Source organism: Salvelinus alpinus, chromosome 13 (assembly GCF_045679555.1).
Source record: "Salvelinus alpinus chromosome 13, SLU_Salpinus.1, whole genome shotgun sequence".
In the NCBI taxonomy this organism is placed as follows: domain Eukaryota; kingdom Metazoa; phylum Chordata; class Actinopteri; order Salmoniformes; family Salmonidae; genus Salvelinus; species Salvelinus alpinus.
In genome coordinates this window covers 54,703,161-54,723,279 of record NC_092098.1, presented here as the reverse complement: position 1 = coordinate 54,723,279, position 20,119 = coordinate 54,703,161, and the positions used below count along the sequence as shown (strand labels likewise).

Here is a 20,119-nt window from a genome sequence, read left to right as displayed (position 1 = left end):
CAGAATGTACCAGTAAACTACCAGAATTTACCAGTAAACTACCAGAATATACCAGTAAACTACCAGATTGTACCAGTAAACTACCAGAATGTACCAGTAAACTACCAGAATGTACCAGTAAACTACCAGATTGTACCAGTAAACTACCAGAATGTACCAGTAAACTACCAGAATGTACCAGTAAACTACCAGATTGTACCAGTAAACTACCAGATTGTACCAGTAAACTACCAGATTGTACCAGTAAACTACCAGAATGTACCAGTAAACTACCAGAATGTACCAGTAAACTACCAGAATGTACCAGTAAACTACCAGAATGTACCAGTAAACTACCAGAATGTACCAGTAAACTACCAGATTGTACCAGTAAACTACCAGAATGTACCAGTAAACTACCAGAATGTACCAGTAAACTACCAGAATTTACCAGTAAACTACCAGAATATTGCAAACATTCAAGGAGTTTTCTGAACATGGAAAATATATAAAATATTTATATTTTTTAATTATTCTCATTACAAATGAACATGGGAATAGATATAAAGAATATGAAGAAAACAATTCTGAATACATATATACATTACCAACATTTCCATAGATTTCCAAAAATAAATTAAATAAATTAAAATGAAAAATCAATAGCAACTGTTGTGAATACCGGGGGATTTGGAAACCTATTCTTAGTTTAACAAGCTTGTAAAATGGACTCCAGACTAGAGACAGGTAGAAATGGAACGCACAACGTTTCCCTTTGGACTGTGGTGCATGTTTACTGCCCTCTAGTGTTCTTTGTCATGTATGGCTCTCCTTTTCTCACTCACGTTCAATACTTATACCTTATCATATGCACTACTTATACCCACTCCTATTCACTATGTATACCTACTCCTATTCTCTACTTATACCCACTCCTATTCACTAAGTATACCTACTCCTATTCACTACGTATACCCACTCCTATTCACTATGTATACCCACTCCTATTCACTACTTATACCCACTCCTATTCACTACTTATACCCACTCATATTCACTACTTATACCCACTCCTATTCACTACTATTACCCACTCATATTCACTGCTTATACTACTCCTATTCACTACGTATACCCACTCCTATTCACTACTTATACCCACTCCTATTCACTACTTATACCCACTCCTATTCACTACGTATACCCACTCCTATTCACTACTTATACCCACTCCTATTCACTACTTATACCCACTCCTATTCACTACTTATACCCACTCCTATTCACTGCTTATACCCACTGCTATTCACTACTTTTACCCACTCCTATTCATTACTTATACCCACTCATATTCACTACGTATACCCACTCCTATTCACTACTTATACCCACTCCTATTCACTACTTATACCCACTCCTATTCACTGCTTATACCCACTGCTATTCACTACTTATACCCACTCCTATTCACTACTTATACCCACTCATATTCACTACGTATACCCACTCCTATTCACTACTTATACCCACTCCTATTCACTACTTATACCCACTCCTATTCACTGCTTATACCCACTGCTATTCACTACTTATACCCACTCCTATTCACTACTTATACCCACTCCTATTCACTACGTATACCCACTCCTATTCACTACTTATACCCACTGCTATTCACTACTTATACCCACTCCTATTCACTGCTTATACCCACTGCTATTCACTACTTATACCCACTGCTATTCACTACGTATAAATTATCGTTGAGTTTGGTCTCCTAAAACGAGGTTCCAATCTCGTGCTTGGTACCAAAACATTACCTCATCCAATGGCATATATCAATTGTCAAATCTAGATTCTCCCATCTCAAATACACCCCCTCTTCTCCCCACTCCTGGAGAAGCTCACTAAGGGCAGTGAACCTCTAGGTCATATACTATGAAAGATAAGTTCAACATCAGAGGAGGTGGTATAATGGTTCCAGCCATACTCCTCCCCAGAAAGGGAAAATAAGGGAGTGACTGGAGTACAGACATTGTGGAGCCCTTCACATGGTTTCACAGATGATTCACATATTACCAGACATGTAAAAGACAAGCCTGACCTCTCCCCTCTCTGGGCCCCAAGTGACCATTCCCTAGAGAAAAAGGAAAATGCAACTGCCAACAGTATTGTCCAAAATAAGACATTCTAAGTATAAAGATATCTAAAACATCTTATTTATCTATGTTACCTAACTAATTCTGATTCAGCCACGACAATGGTTTGTTCTCTACAGAAGGCTTGTTGAAACATGGTTTGTTCTCTACAGAAGGCTTGTTGTAACATGGTCTGTTCTCTACAGAAGGCTTGTTGTAACATGGTCTGTTCTCTACAGAAGGCTTGTTGTAACATGGTTTGTTCTCTACAGAAGGCTTGTTGTAACATGGTTTGTTCTCTACAGAAGGCTTGTTGTAACATGGTTTGTTCTCTACAGAAGGCTTGTTGTAACATGGTTTGTTCTCTACAGAAGGCTTGTTGTAACATGGTTTGTTCTCTACAGAAGGCTTGTTGTAACATGGTTTGTTCTCTACAGAAAGCTTGTTGTAACATGGTTTGTTCTCTACAGAAAGCTTGTTGTAACATGGTCTGTTCTCTACAGAAGGCTTGTTGTAACATGGTTTGTTCTCTACAGAAGGCTTGTTGGAACATGGTTTGTTCTCTACAGAAGGCTTGTTGTAACATGGTTTGTTCTCTACAGAAGGCTTGTTGTAACATGGTTTGTTCTCTACAGAAGGCTTGTTGTAACATGGTTTGTTCTCTACAGAAGGCTTGTTGTAACATGGTCTGTTCTCTACAGAAGGCTTGTTGTAACATGGTTTGTTCTCTACAGAAGGCTTGTTGTAACATGGTCTGTTCTCTACAGAAGGCTTGTTGTAACATGGTTTGTTCTCTACAGAAGGCTTGTTGTAACATGGTTTGTTCTCTACAGAAGGCTTGTTGTAACATGGTTTGTTCTCTACAGAAGGCTTGTTGTAACATGGTTTGTTCTCTACAGAAGGCTTGTTGTAACATGGTTTGTTCTCTACAGAAGGCTTGTTGTAACATGGTTTGTTCTCTACAGAAGGCTTGTTGTAACATGGTTTGTTCTCTACAGAAAGCTTGTTGTAACATGGTTTGTTCTCTACAGAAGGCTTGTTGGAACATGGTGTGTTCTCTACAGAAGGCTTGTTGGAACATGGTTTGTTCTCTACAGAAGGCTTGTTGTAACATGGTCTGTTCTCTACAGAAGGCTTGTTGTAACATGGTTTGTTCTCTACAGAAGGCTTGTTGTAACATGGTCTGTTCTCTACAGAAGGCTTGTTGTAACATGGTCTGTTCTCTACAGAAGGCTTGTTGTAACATGGTCTGTTCTCTACAGAAGGCTTGTTGTAACATGGTTTGTTCTCTACAGAAAGCTTGTTGTAACATGGTTTCTTCTCTACAGAAAGCTTGTTGTAACATGTTTGTTCTCTACAGAAGGCTTGTTGAATCATGGTCTGTTCTCTACAGAAGGCTTGTTGTAACATGGTCTGTTCTCTACAGAAGACTTGTTGTATCATTGTAATCCCTGACAAAGGATGAAATGCATCAGAGTTTAGAATGTTCTTCACTATTGAACGTACCATAATGATAAAGGCATTTAGCTATATGAAGAATGCCTTGCTCCTCCTGGTTCTCTTACCCTCCTTACCAAAGAAAACATTTGTCTTTGTTGCACACTTGTTAAAGACAGCAGTCTAGCAATGTGTCTGAAGTGGTGGTTTAATGAAGTGTGTTGTTGCAGGTGGACCTTCGTTACAAGACAGCCCTTCATTCTCGCGGTTGTTTTTCATTTTCCTGGTCGTGTTCCAGTGGGGACTGTGGGAATGAGATCAGTCTAGTGATTACGACAGTGGAGCAGGGGATATCTGAGGACTGGTGTCAGACAGAAGGAGTCATGACTAGACACCTCTCCAATAACACACAGACTTTCGATCTGCAGTGAGTGTTTCTTTTATTTTGAAATCTTCCATCCTGGTTACCAGTGTGTTTATGATCCTGATTTGTAGTAACAGGGAACAGATTAGTTACTGCATCCTGGTTACCAGTGTGTTTATGATCCTGATTTGTAGTAACAGGGAACAGATTAGTTACTGCATCCTGGTTACCAGTGTGTTTATGATCCTGATTTGTAGTAACAGGGAACAGATTAGTTACTGCATCCTGGTTACCAGTGTGTTTATGAACCTGATTTTTCTCTTTATCATTACAGATTGGATGGCGGAAACTGGATAGACAATGATAATTCAGTTAATATTTGGAGGCTGTTGACTCATGTGGATCTTGGGGTCAGGTCTGACACGGGGACAGTCAACCGATCTCCACAGACCACTGTCGTACCTCTGATGCGGTAAATACTCCTACTTATCAGTGTTAAGTGATTTAGTTCGATGAACAAGTGATTTTATCAATCTGTGTGTTGTATACAGTCAATAGAAAACAGGTCTGAAACACTGCAATAATAGTCCCTCCCTCGCTCTCGCTCTCTCTCACTCACTCACTCACTCACTCACTCACTCACTCACTCACTCACTCACTCACTCACTCACTCACTCACTCACTCACTCACTCACTCACTCACTCACTCACTCACTCACTCACTCACTCACTCACTCACTCACTCACTCACTCTCACTCACTCACTCACTCACTCACTCACTCACTCACTCACTCACTCACTCACTCACTCACTCACTCACTCACTCTCTCTCTCTCTCTCTCTCTCACTCACTCACTCAGTGTCCCTGCTAATTGTCGAAGAGATTTCAACCTGTTGTCATTTGATCCAGATGAGGATAAGGTCAGATGCAGATATGCAGTACCAACGGAGGAGTGTGTCAAATCAAGTGACCTTCCTAATGACTTCACTCTACAAGAGGTTAGTATCCAAGTAAAACAACACAGACAACAATGCTGATAGTAGTGAAAGGGAATAGCTAATTTAACCTCTTGGAAATAGGGGGCACCCTTTTCACTTCTGGATAAAATCGTGCCCAATTTAAACGGCCTCGTACTCTGTCCTAGATCATATGATATGCATATTATTATTGCAATTGGATAGAAAACACTCTGAAGTTTCTAAAACTGTTTGAATTGTATCTGTGAGTAAAACCGAACTCATTTGGCAGGCAAACTTCCAAACAGGAAGTGAAAATTCTGAAATGGGTCTCTGTGAAAGGCATTGCCTATTCAATTGTCTTGTATTTATGGATCTGTATGCACTTCATACACCTTCCACTAGATGTCAACAGGCAGTAGAACGTGGAATGAAGTCTCTAGCCTTCTCTGGGACCGGATGGGAGTCGTTGGAGTGAGAGGTCAGCCATATTGGTAGTACCTGGCTACGCACTTCGGTTTGTCATATCGTTGTCTGCAATGCGTTAGGTAGACACGAAGAAATGCTCCGTCTGGGACGTTATTGGATATATTTGTGAAAAACATCCTAAAGATCAAATCAAATTGTATTTGTCACATACACATGGTTAGCAGATGTTAATGCGAGTGTAGCGAAATGCTTGTGCTTCTAGTTCCGACAATGCAGTAATAACCAACAAGTAATCTAACCTAACAATTCCGCAACTACTACCTTATACACACAAGTGTAAAGGGACTAAGAATTTGTACATAAAGATATATGAATGAGTGATGGCACAGAACGGCATAGGCAAGATGCAGTAGATGGTATAGTGTACAGTCTATACATATGAGATGAGTAATGTAGGGTATGTTAACATAAAGTGGCATAGTTTTAAAGTGGCTAGTGGTACATGTATTACATAAAGATGGCAAGATGCAGTAGATGATATAGAGTACAGTATATACATATACATATGAGATGAGTAATGTAGCGTATGTAAACATTATATTAAGTGGCATTGTTTAAAGTGGCTAGTGATACATTTTTACATAATTTCCATCAATTCCCATTATTAAAGTGGCTGGAGTCAGTATGTTGGCAGCGGCCACTAAATGTTAGTGGTGGCTGTTTAACATTCTGATGGCCTTGAGATAGAAGCTGTTTTTCAGTCTCTCGGTCCCTGCTTTGATGCACCTGTACTGACCTCGCCTGCTGGATGATAGCGGGGTGAACAGGCAGTGGCTCGGGTGGTTGTTGTCCTTGATGATCTTTATGGCCTTCCTGTGACATCGGGTGGTGTAGGTGTCCTGGAGGGCAGGTAGTTTGCCCCCGGTGATGCGTTGTGCAGACCTCACTACCCTCTGGAGAGCCTTACGGTTGTGGGCGGAGCAGTTGCCGTACCAGGCGGTGATACAGCCCGACAGGATGCTCTCGATTGTGCATCTGTAGAATTTCTTCAGCCTCCTGAGTTTGAAGAGGCGCTGCTGCGCCTTCTTCACAACGCTGTCTGTGTGGGTGGACCAATTCAGTTTGTCCGTTATGTGTACACCGAGGAACTTAAAACTTTCCACCTTCTCCTCTGCTCCCTCTGCTGTTTCCTGAAGTCCACAATCACCTCCTTTGTTTTGTTGACGTTGAGTGTGAGGTTATTTTCCTGACACCACACTCCGAGGGCCCTCACCTCCTCCCTGTAGGCCGTCTCGTCGTTGTTGGTAATCAAGCCTACCACTGTAGTGTCGTCCGCAAACTTGATGATTGAGTTGGAGGCGTGCATGGCCACGCAGTCGTGGGTGAACAGGGAGTACAGGAGAGGGCTCAGAACGCACCCTTGTGGGGCCCCAGTGTTGAGGATCAGCGGGGTGGAGATGTTGTTACCTACCCTCACCACCTGGGGGCGGCCCGTCAGGAAGTCCATGACCCAGTTGCACAGGGCGGGGTCGAGACCCAGGGTCTCGAGCTTGATGACGAGTTTGGAGGGTACTATGGTGTTAAATGCTGAGCTGTAGTCGATGAACAGCATTCTCACATAGGCATTCCTCTTGTCCAGATGGGTTAGGGCAGTGTACAGTGTGGTTGCGATTGCGTCGTCTGTCTAGGGTCTGGGTGTCAGGTAGGGTGGAGGTGATATGGTCCTTGACTAGTCTCTCAAAGCACTTCATGATGACGGAAGTGAGTGCTACGGGGCGGTAGTCGTTTAGCTCAGTTACCTTAGCTTTCTTGGGAACAGGAACAATGGTGGCCCTCTTGAAGCATGTGGGAACAGCAGACTGGGATAAGGATTGATTGAATATGTCCTTAAACACACCAGCCAGCTGGTCTGCGCATGCTCTGAGGACACGGCCGGGGATGCCGTCTGGTCCTGCAGCCTTGCGAGGGTTAACAAGTTTAAATGTTTTACTCACCTCGGCAGCAGTGAAGGAGAGCCCGCAGTTTTTGGTAGCGGGCCGTGTCATTGTCCTCAAAGCGAGCAAAAAAGTTATTTAGTTTGTCTGGGAGCAAGACATCCTGGTCCGCGACGGGGCTGGTTTTCTTTTTGTAATCCGTGATTGACTGTAGAACCTGCGACATACCTGAGCTCCACCATGCTAGCCAAAATTGCTAATTCGACAGAAGAAATGGACATTCTAAAACAAAACAACGATTTATTGTGGAACTAGGATTCCTGGCACTGCATTCTGATGAAAGTTCATTAAAGGTAAGGGAATATTTATGATGTTATTTCGTATTTTTGTGGACTCTTTTTGTGGCTGAGCGCTGTCTCAGATTATTGCATGCTGTGCTTTGTACTAAAGTTATTTTTTTAAATCTAAGAGAGCGGTTGCATTAAGAACCAGTGTATCTTTAATTATATATGCAACATGTATTTTTCAGCAAAGTTTATGATGAGTTTTTCTGTTAGATTACGTGGCTGTCTAAAATTTCTCTGGACATTTTGGTGCCATTTGTGACCATGGCTGCAATGTAGAACCACGATTTATAGCTATAAATATGCAAATTTTCGAACAAAACATGAATGTATTGTATAACATGATGTCATAAGACTGTCATCTGATGAAGTTGCCCAAAGGTTAGTGATTAATTTTATCTCTATTCGTGGGTTTTGTGAAAGCTATCTTTGCGGTGAAAAAATGGCGTTGTGTGTTGGGCTATTGTGGTGAGCTAACATAAATATATGTTGTGTTTTCGCTGTAAAACATTTTAAAAATTGGACATGTTGGCTGGATTCACAAGATGTTTATCTTTAATTTGCTGTATTGGACTTGTGATTTCATGAAATTATATTATATGATATCCCTGTGGCGCTAGGCTAGGCTATCCTAGTCAGCGTTTCTGATGAGGATGACCCCGGATCCGGGATGGGGGGTCGGTAGAGGTTTTAACATGCCAAGGCACCAACCAGCTGGCCAAAGCAGGTTACTGTCATTAAACATGCCAAGGAACCAACCAGCTGGCCAAAGCAGGTTACTGTCATTTAACATGTCAAGGGTAGGCAGAGGTCAGTAATCCAGATTGGTGGGGCAAAGGTACAGGATGGCAGGCAGGATCAGGGTCAGGGTAGGTAGAATGGTCTAAACCGGGAAAACAAGAAAGCAGGAACAAACTAGAGGGAAAACTGCTGGTAGCTAGATATTTTGTTGTTGTTGCCGTATTAGCATAGACATGACATCAGTCAAAACACCTCAAAACAAGACATGGTATTTATAACAAGATACAACCAGCTGAATACGAGCCATCTACGATAAGCATCATTTCCATAAAATTGTCAACCAACTATATTCTGAAAAAGAATAACTAGGGTGTGTTTATGAAGGTCTTGAGTGACATTAGAATACAATAAAAATATATATTTCATAACAGCAGCAGAGTTTATGTTACTGTATCTGTTGCCATGTGCACTTCTGGAATGCAGAGGAACATCAACTTGGAAAAAGGGGATATTTTGTAATCTTTTTAAAGATTTCTTAAACATTTTAAAGAGTGTTTCTGGAAACCTCAAAATCTGCTCTTCTGATACTATATAGAAATCAATACAAATGTCTTACCTGCATGTGACTGTAGGTGGAATAGAATTATTATTTTTTCACTAAAAACTAAATATATAAGAGCTGTCTTCCTAAAACTGTTAGTGATATCGAAATTCTAACAACATATGTGTTAATTGAAAAATACTTATTTAGGGATAGTCAAGGATGAATTGGGGCATGACTTAAAATTGCTTTCATATTTCACTTAACTTCACATAAAGTAATGTGAAATTCATGGTTTTTTTTCCATTAGGGGTCTATATTTGGTTATCGATGAAAACACATTATTTCAGATGCAGAAAAGGTTAGCTACTTCCCCATTACTAACAGCAGGCTCCCATTCTGATAGGAGAGCCAGCTAGCAGAAGGCTCCCATTCTGATAGGAGAACCAGGTAGCAGAAGGCTTCCATTCTGATAGGAGAACCAGCTAGCAGAAGGCTTCCATTCTGATAGGAGAACCAGCTAGCAGAAGGCTTCCATTCTGATAGAAGAACCAGCTAGCAGAAGGCTTCCATTCTGATAGAACCAGCTAGCAGAAGGCTTCCATTCTGATAGGAGAACCAGCTAGCAGAAGGCTTCCATTCTGATAGGAGAACCAGCTAGCAGAAGGCTTCCATTCTGATAGGAGAACCAGCTAGCAGAAGGCTTCCATTCTGATAGGAGAACCAGGTAGCAGCAGACTTCCATTCTGATAGGAGAACCAGCTAGCAGAAGGCTTCCATTCTGATAGGAGAACCAGCTAGCAGCAGACTTCCATTCTGATAGGAGAACCAGCTAGCAGAAGACTTCCATTCTGATAGGAGAACCAGCTAGCAGAAGACTTCCATTCTGATAGGAGAACCAGCTAGGAGAATGCTCACATTCTGGTAGGAGAACCATCTAGCAGCAGGCTTCCATTTTGATAGGAGAACCAGCTAGCAGCAGGCTTCCATTCTGATAGGAGAACCAGCTAGCAGAAGACTTCCATTCTGATAGGAGAACCAGCTAGCAGAAGACTTCCATTCTGATAGGAGAACCAGCTAGCAGAAGGCTTCCATTCTGATAGGAGAACCAGCTAGCAGCAGGCTTCCATTCTGATAGGAGAACCAGCTAGCAGAAGGCTTCCATTCTGATAGGAGAACCAGCTAGCAGAAGGCTTCCATTCTGATAGGAGAACCAGCTAGCAGAAGGCTTCCATTCTGATAGGAGAACCAGCTAGCAGAAGGCTTCCATTCTGATAGGAGAACCAGCTAGCAGAAGGCTTCCATTCTGATAGTGAATTTCCTGTAAATGTATTGTTACGACAGTTGAACTAAAATCATAAGGCCTTTGTAAGTTATATCCTTCAAAAATCTATGGGTTTATATGATTGATTTAAAAGTCAAAAAATGCATGTAGCAATAACATATTGACCCTTTAATCTTGTTTTTATCTATCTTCTCCCTCAGAACTGCACCTTGTCATTTTGGGGCAACAGTAATACCACTGGAACATATGCAGTTCAGATGGTGATGGAGGATTTCCCGACTCAGTCCATCTCTCTCTCCTACACTAACGGATCTCAATCTAACAGGACCTCAAATGATACACTCTGCAAACTGCCTGTTCAGTTTGCAGTGAGAGGTACATATACAGTGAAGAGAAGAAGTTTTTGATACACTGCCGATTTTGTAGGTTTTCCTACTTACAAAGCATGTAGAGGTCTGTAATTTTACATATATGATCTATATAGTTTATCTTTACTTCTAGGTAGTTTATATCTAGGTAGTTTATCTTTATATCTAGGTAGTTTATATCTAGGTAGTTTATCTTTATATCTAGGTAGTTTATCTTTATATCTAGGTAGTTTATATTTATATCTAGGTAGTTTATATTTATATCTAGGTATTTTATCTTTATATCTAGGTAGTTTATATCTAGGTAGTTTATCTTTATATCTAGGTAGTTTATATCTAGGTAGTTTATCTTTATATCTAGGTAGTTTATCTTTATATCTAGGTAGTTTATATTTATATCTAGGTAGTTTATATTTATATCTAGGTATTTTATCTTTATATCTAGGTAGTTTATATCTAGGTAGTTTATCTTTATATCTAGGTAGTTTATCTTTATATCTATATAGTTTATCTTTATATCGAGGTAGTTTATCTTTATATTGAGGTAGTTTACATCTAGATAGTTTATCTTTATATCTAGGTAGTTTATATCTAGGTAGTTTATCTTTATATCTAGGTAGTTTATATCTAGGTAGTTTATCTTTATATCTCGGTAGTTTATCTTTATATCTAGGTAGTTTATATTTATATCCAGGTAGTTTATCTTTATATCTAGGTAGTTTATATCTAGGTAGTTTATATTCATATCCAGGTAGTTTATCTTTATATCTAGGTAGTTTATATCTAGGTAGTTTATCTTTATATCTAGGTAGTTTATCTTTATATCTAGGTAGTTTATCTTTATATCTAGGTAGTTTATCTTTATATATAGGTAGTTTATTTCTAGGTATTTTATATCTAGGTAGTTTATCTTTATATCCAGGTAGTTTATCTTTATATCGAGGTAGTTTATCTTTATATCTAGGTAGTTTATATCTAGGTAGTTTATCTTTGTATCGAGGTAGTTTATCTTTATATCGAGGTAGTTTATATTTATATCTAGGTAGTTTATATCTAGGTAGTTTATCTTTATATCTTGGTAGTTTATCTTTATATCTATATAGTTTATCTTTATATCGAGGTAGTTTACATCTAGATAGTTTATCTTTATATCTAGGTAGTTTATATCTAGGTAGTTTATCTTTATATCTAGGTAGTTTATATCTAGGTAGTTTATCTTTATATCTATGTAGTTTATATCTAGGTAGTTTATCTTTATATCGAGGTAGTTTATCTTTATATCTAGGTAGTTTATATCTTGGTAGTTTATCTTTATATCGAGGTAGTTTATCTTTATATCTGGGTAGTTTATATCTTGGTAGTTTATCTTTATATCTAGGTAGTTTATATCTAGGTACTTTATCTTTATATCTAGGTAGTTTATCTTTATATCTATGTAGTATATATCTAGGTAGTTTATCTTTATATCGAGGTAGTTTATCTTTATATCTAGGTAGTTTATATCTTGGTAGTTTATCTTTATATAGAGGTAGTTTATCTTTATATCTAGGTAGTTAATATATTGGTAGTTTATCTTTATATCTAGGTAGTTTATATCTAGGTAGTTTATCTTTATATCTAGGTAGTTTATCTTTATATCTATGTAGTTTATATCTAGGTAGTTTATCTTTATATCGTGGTAGTTTATCTTTATATCTAGGTAGTTTATATCTTGGTAGTTTATCTTTATATCTAGGTAGTTTATCTTTATATCTAGGTAGTTTATATCTTGGTAGTTTATCTTTATATCTAGGTAGTTTATCTTTATATCGAGGTAGTTTATCTTTATATCGAGGTAGTTTATCTTTATATCTAGGTAGTTTATATCTAGGTAGTTTATCTTTATATCTAGGTAGTTTATATCGAGGTAGTTTATCTTTATATCTAGGTAGGTTATCTTTATATCGAGATAGTTTATCTTTATATCTATGTAGTTTATATCTAGGTAGTTTATCTTTATATCTAGGTAGTTTATATTTATATCTAGGTAGTTTATCTCTATATTTAGGTAGTTTATATCTAGGTAGTTTATCTTTATATCTAGGTAGTTTATCTTTATATCTAGGTAGTTTTTCTTTATATCTAGGTAGATTATCTTTATATCAAGGTAGTTTATATCTAGGTAGTGTATCTTTATATCTAGGTAGTTTATATCTAGGTAGTTTATCTTTATATCTATGTAGTTTATATCTAGGTAGTTTATGTTTATATCTAGGTAGTTTATATTTATATCTAGGTAGTTTATCTTTATATCTAGGTAGTTTATCTTTATATCTAGGTAGTTTATATATATATCTAGGTAGTTTATATCTAGGTAGTTTATCTTTATATCTAGGTAGTTTATCTTTATATCTAGGTAGTTTTTCTTTATATCTAGCTAGTTTATCTTTATATCTACGTAGTTTATATCTAGGCAGTTTATCTTTATATCTAGGTAGTTTATATCTAGGTAGTTTATCTTTATATCTATGTAGTTTATATCTAGGTAGTTTATATTTATATATAGGTAGTTTATCTTTATATCTAGGTAGTTTATATCTAGGTAGTTTATCTTTATATCTAGGTAGTTTATATCTAGGTAGTTTATCTTTATATCTATGTAGTTTATATCTAGGTAGTTTATCTTTATATCGAGGTAGTTTATCTTTATATCTAGGTAGTTTATATCTTGGTAGTTTATCTTTATATCGAGGTAGTTTATCTTTATATCTGGGTAGTTTATATCTTGGTAGTTTATCTTTATATCTAGGTAGTTTATATCTAGGTACTTTATCTTTATATCTAGGTAGTTTATCTTTATATCTATGTAGTATATATCTAGGTAGTTTATCTTTATATCGAGGTAGTTTATCTTTATATCTAGGTAGTTTATATCTTGGTAGTTTATCTTTATATAGAGGTAGTTTATCTTTATATCTAGGTAGTTAATATATTGGTAGTTTATCTTTATATCTAGGTAGTTTATCTTTATATCTATGTAGTTTATATCTAGGTAGTTTATCTTTATATCGTGGTAGTTTATCTTTATATCTAGGTAGTTTATATCTTGGTAGTTTATCTTTATATCTAGGTAGTTTATCTTTATATCTAGGTAGTTTATATCTTGGTAGTTTATCTTTATATCTAGGTAGTTTATCTTTATATCGAGGTAGTTTATCTTTATATCGAGGTAGTTTATCTTTATATCTAGGTAGTTTATATCTAGGTAGTTTATCTTTATATCTAGGTAGTTTATATCGAGGTAGTTTATCTTTATATCTAGGTAGGTTATCTTTATATCGAGATAGTTTATCTTTATATCTATGTAGTTTATATCTAGGTAGTTTATCTTTATATCTAGGTAGTTTATATTTATATCTAGGTAGTTTATCTCTATATTTAGGTAGTTTATATCTAGGTAGTTTATCTTTATATCTAGGTAGTTTATCTTTATATCTAGGTAGTTTCTCTTTATATCTAGGTAGATTATCTTTATATCAAGGTAGTTTATATCTAGGTAGTTTATCTTTATATGTAGGTAGTTTATATCTAGGTAGTTTATCTTTATATCTATGTAGTTTATATCTAGGTAGTTTATCTTTATATCTAGGTAGTTTATATTTATATCTAGGTAGTTTATCTTTATATCTAGGTAGTTTATCTTTATATCTAGGTAGTTTATATATATATCTAGGTAGTTTATATCTAGGTAGTTTATCTTTATATCTAGGTAGTTTATCTTTATATCTAGGTAGATTATCTTTATATCTACGTAGTTTATATCTAGGCAGTTTATCTTTATATCTAGGTAGTTTATATCTAGGTAGTTTATCTTTATATCTATGTAGTTTATATCTAGGTAGTTTATATTTATATATAGGTAGTTTATCTTTATATCTAGGTAGTTTATATCTAGGTAGTTTATCTTTATATCTAGGTAGTTTATATCTAGGTAGTTTATCTTTATATCTATGTAGTTTATATCTAGGTAGTTTATCTTTATATCGAGGTAGTTTATCTTTATATCTAGGTAGTTTATATCTTGGTAGTTTATCTTTATATCGAGGTAGTTTATCTTTATATCTGGGTAGTTTATATCTTGGTAGTTTATCTTTATATCTAGGTAGTTTATATCTAGGTACTGTATCTTTATATCTAGGTAGTTTATCTTTATATCTATGTAGTATATATCTAGGTAGTTTATCTTTATATCGAGGTAGTTTATCTTTATATCTAGGTAGTTTATATCTTGGTAGTTTATCTTTATATAGAGGTAGTTTATCTTTATATCTAGGTAGTTAATATATTGGTAGTTTATCTTTATATCTAGGTAGTTTATCTTTATATCTATGTAGTTTATATCTAGGTAGTTTATCTTTATATCGTGGTAGTTTATCTTTATATCTAGGTAGTTTATATCTTGGTAGTTTATCTTTATATCTAGGTAGTTTATCTTTATATCTAGGTAGTTTATATCTTGGTAGTTTATCTTTATATCTAGGTAGTTTATCTTTATATCGAGGTAGTTTATCTTTATATCGAGGTAGTTTATCTTTATATCTAGGTAGTTTATATCTAGGTAGTTTATCTTTATATCTAGGTAGTTTATATCGAGGTAGTTTATCTTTATATCTAGGTAGGTTATCTTTATATCGAGATAGTTTATCTTTATATCTATGTAGTTTATATCTAGGTAGTTTATCTTTATATCTAGGTAGTTTATATTTATATCTAGGTAGTTTATCTCTATATTTAGGTAGTTTATATCTAGGTAGTTTATCTTTATATCTAGGTAGTTTATCTTTATATCTAGGTAGTTTCTCTTTATATCTAGGTAGATTATCTTTATATCAAGGTAGTTTATATCTAGGTAGTTTATCTTTATATGTAGGTAGTTTATATCTAGGTAGTTTATCTTTATATCTATGTAGTTTATATCTAGGTAGTTTATCTTTATATCTAGGTAGTTTATATTTATATCTAGGTAGTTTATCTTTATATCTAGGTAGTTTATCTTTATATCTAGGTAGTTTATATATATATCTAGGTAGTTTATATCTAGGTAGTTTATCTTTATATCTAGGTAGTTTATCTTTATATCTAGGTAGATTATCTTTATATCTACGTAGTTTATATCTAGGCAGTTTATCTTTATATCTAGGTAGTTTATATCTAGGTAGTTTATCTTTATATCTATGTAGTTTATATCTAGGTAGTTTATATTTATATATAGGTAGTTTATCTTTATATCTAGGTAGTTTATATCTAGGTAGTTTATATCTAGGTAGTTTATCTTTATATCCATGTAGTTTATATATAGGAAGTTTATATTTATATCTAGGTAGTTTATTTTTATATCTAGGTAGTTTTTCTTTATATCTAGGTAGTTTTTTTTTATATCTAGGTAGTTTATATCTAGGTAGTTTATCTTTATATCTAGGTAGTTTATCTTTATATCTAGGTTGTTTATATCCAGGTAGTTTATCTGTATATCTAGGTAGTTTATATCTAGGTAGTTTATCTTTATATCTAGGTAGTTTATATCGAGGTAGTTTATCTTTATATCTAGGTAGTTTATATCAAGGTAGTTTATCTTTATATCTAGGTAGTTTATATCTAGGTATTTTATCTTTATATCGAGGTAGTTTATCTTTATATCTAGGTAGTTTATCTTTATATCTAGGTAGTTTATCTTTATATCGAGGTAGTTTATCTTTATATCGAGGTAGTTTATCTTTATATCTATGTAGTATATATCTAGGTAGTTTATCTTTATATCGAGGTAGTTTATCTTTATATCTAGGTAGTTTATATCTTGGTAGTTTATCTTTATATAGAGGTAGTTTATCTTTATATCTAGGTAGTTAATATATTGGTAGTTTATCTTTATATCTAGGTAGTTTATATCTAGGTAGTTTATCTTTATATCGTGGTAGTTTATCTTTATATCTAGGTAGTTTATATCTTGGTAGTTTATCTTTATATCTAGGTAGTTTATCTTTATATCTAGGTAGTTTATATCTTGGTAGTTTATCTTTATATCTAGGTAGTTTATCTTTATATCTAGGTAGTTTATATCTAGGTAGTTTATCTTTATATCTAGGTAGTTTATATCTTGGTAGTTTATCTTTATATCGAGGTAGTTTATCTTTATATCTAGGTAGTTTATATCTAGGTAGTTTATCTTTATATCTAGGTAGTTTATATCGAGGTAGTTTATCTTTATATCTAGGTAGGTTATCTTTATATCGAGATAGTTTATCTTTATATCTATGTAGTTTATATCTAGGTAGTTTATCTTTATATCTAGGTAGTTTATATTTATATCTAGGTAGTTTATCTCTATATTTAGGTAGTTTATATCTAGGTAGTTTATCTTTATATCTAGGTAGTTTATCTTTATATCTAGGTAGTTTTTCTTTATATCTAGGTAGATTATCTTTATATCAAGGTAGTTTATATCTAGGTAGTGTATCTTTATATCTAGGTAGTTTATATCTAGGTAGTTTATCTTTATATCTATGTAGTTTATATCTAGGTAGTTTATCTTTATATCTAGGTAGTTTATATTTATATCTAGGTAGTTTATCTTTATATCTAGGTAGTTTATCTTTATATCTAGGTAGTTTATATATATATCTAGGTAGTTTATATCTAGGTAGTTTATCTTTATATCTAGGTAGTTTATCTTTATATCTAGGTAGTTTTTCTTTATATCTAGCTAGTTTATCTTTATATCTACGTAGTTTATATCTAGGCAGTTTATCTTTATATCTAGGTAGTTTATATCTAGGTAGTTTATCTTTATATCTATGTAGTTTATATCTAGGTAGTTTATATTTATATATAGGTAGTTTATCTTTATATCTAGGTAGTTTATATCTAGGTAGTTTATCTTTATATCTAGGTAGTTTATATCTAGGTAGTTTATCTTTATATCTATGTAGTTTATATCTAGGTAGTTTATCTTTATATCTAGGTAGTTTATATTTATATCTAGGTAGTTTATCTTTATATCTAGGTAGTTTATCTTTATATCTAGGTAGTTTATATATATATCTAGGTAGTTTATATCTAGGTAGTTTATCTTTATATCTAGGTAGTTTATCTTTATATCTAGGTAGTTTTTCTTTATATCTAGCTAGTTTATCTTTATATCTACGTAGTTTATATCTAGGCAGTTTATCTTTATATCTAGGTAGTTTATATCTAGGTAGTTTATCTTTATATCTATGTAGTTTATATCTAGGTAGTTTATATTTATATATAGGTAGTTTATCTTTATATCTAGGTAGTTTATATCTAGGTAGTTTATCTTTATATCTAGGTAGTTTATATCTAGGTAGTTTATCTTTATATCTATGTAGTTTATATCTAGGTAGTTTATCTTTATATCGAGGTAGTTTATCTTTATATCTAGGTAGTTTATATCTTGGTAGTTTATCTTTATATCGAGGTAGTTTATCTTTATATCTGGGTAGTTTATATCTTGGTAGTTTATCTTTATATCTAGGTAGTTTATATCTAGGTACTTTATCTTTATATCTAGGTAGTTTATCTTTATATCTATGTAGTATATATCTAGGTAGTTTATCTTTATATCGAGGTAGTTTATCTTTATATCTAGGTAGTTTATATCTTGGTAGTTTATCTTTATATAGAGGTAGTTTATCTTTATATCTAGGTAGTTAATATATTGGTAGTTTATCTTTATATCTAGGTAGTTTATATCTAGGTAGTTTATCTTTATATCTAGGTAGTTTATCTTTATATCTAGGTAGTTTATATCTAGGTAGTTTATCTTTATATCGTGGTAGTTTATCTTTATATCTAGGTAGTTTATATCTTGGTAGTTTATCTTTATATCTAGGTAGTTTATCTTTATATCTAGGTAGTTTATATCTTGGTAGTTTATCTTTATATCTAGGTAGTTTATCTTTATATCGAGGTAGTTTATCTTTATATCGAGGTAGTTTATCTTTATATCTAGGTAGTTTATATCTAGGTAGTTTATCTTTATATCTAGGTAGTTTATATCGAGGTAGTTTATCTTTATATCTAGGTAGGTTATCTTTATATCGAGATAGTTTATCTTTATATCTATGTAGTTTATATCTAGGTAGTTTATCTTTATATCTAGGTAGTTTATATTTATATCTAGGTAGTTTATCTCTATATTTAGGTAGTTTATATCTAGGTAGTTTATCTTTATATCTAGGTAGTTTATCTTTATATCTAGGTAGTTTCTCTTTATATCTAGGTAGATTATCTTTATATCAAGGTAGTTTATATCTAGGTAGTTTATCTTTATATGTAGGTAGTTTATATCTAGGTAGTTTATCTTTATATCTATGTAGTTTATATCTAGGTAGTTTATCTTTATATCTAGGTAGTTTATATTTATATCTAGGTAGTTTATCTTTATATCTAGGTAGTTTATCTTTATATCTAGGTAGTTTATATATATATCTAGGTAGTTTATATCTAGGTAGTTTATCTTTATATCTAGGTAGTTTATCTTTATATCTAGGTAGATTATCTTTATATCTACGTAGTTTATATCTAGGCAGTTTATCTTTATATCTAGGTAGTTTATATCTAGGTAGTTTATCTTTATATCTATGTAGTTTATATCTAGGTAGTTTATATTTATATATAGGTAGTTTATCTTTATATCTAGGTAGTTTATATCTAGGTAGTTTATATCTAGGTAGTTTATCTTTATATCCATGTAGTTTATATATAGGAAGTTTATATTTATATCTAGGTAGTTTATCTTTATATCTAGGTAGTTTTTCTTTATATCTAGGTAGTTTTTCTTTATATCTAGGTAGTTTATATCTAGGTAGTTTATCTTTATATCTAGGTAGTTTATCTTTATATCTAGGTTGTTTATATCCAGGTAGTTTATCTGTATATCTAGGTAGTTTATATCTAGGTAGTTTATCTTTATATCTAGGTAGTTTATATCGAGGTAGTTTATCTTTATATCTAGGTAGTTTATATTGAGGTAGTTTATCTTTATATCTAGGTAGTTTATATCTAGGTATTTTATCTTTATATCGAGGTAGTTTATCTTTATATCTAGGTAGTTTATCTTTATATCTAGGTAGTTTATCTTTATATCGAGGTAGTTTATCTTTATATCGAGGTAGTTTATCTTTATATCTATGTAGTATATATCTAGGTAGTTTATCTTTATATCGAGGTAGTTTATCTTTATATCTAGGTAGTTTATATCTTGGTAGTTTATCTTTATATAGAGGTAGTTTATCTTTATATCTAGGTAGTTAATATATTGGTAGTTTATCTTTATATCTAGGTAGTTTATATCTAGGTAGTTTATCTTTATATCGTGGTAGTTTATCTTTATATCTAGGTAGTTTATATCTTGGTAGTTTATCTTTATATCTAGGTAGTTTATCTTTATATCTAGGTAGTTTATATCTTGGTAGTTTATCTTTATATCTAGGTAGTTTATCTTTATATCTAGGTAGTTTATATCTAGGTAGTTTATCTTTATATCTAGGTAGTTTATATCTTGGTAGTTTATCTTTATATCGAGGTAGTTTATCTTTATATC

The 20,119-nt window shown here is 33.5% G+C and overlaps 1 protein-coding gene across 1 annotated transcript in view; it reads left to right on the top strand.

Annotated features, from left to right (window-relative positions):
* The window catches only part of LOC139537939 (uncharacterized), a 38,294-nt gene that overhangs the window by 1,619 nt on the left and 16,556 nt on the right, over nt 1-20,119 (top strand). The window contains exons 2-5 of the mRNA XM_071339841.1: nt 3,785-3,981; nt 4,253-4,390; nt 4,780-4,918; nt 10,351-10,525. Of these exons, the coding sequence (XP_071195942.1) occupies nt 3,785-3,981; nt 4,253-4,390; nt 4,780-4,918; nt 10,351-10,525 (649 nt within the window). The remainder of the gene's footprint in view (nt 1-3,784; nt 3,982-4,252; nt 4,391-4,779; nt 4,919-10,350; nt 10,526-20,119) is intronic.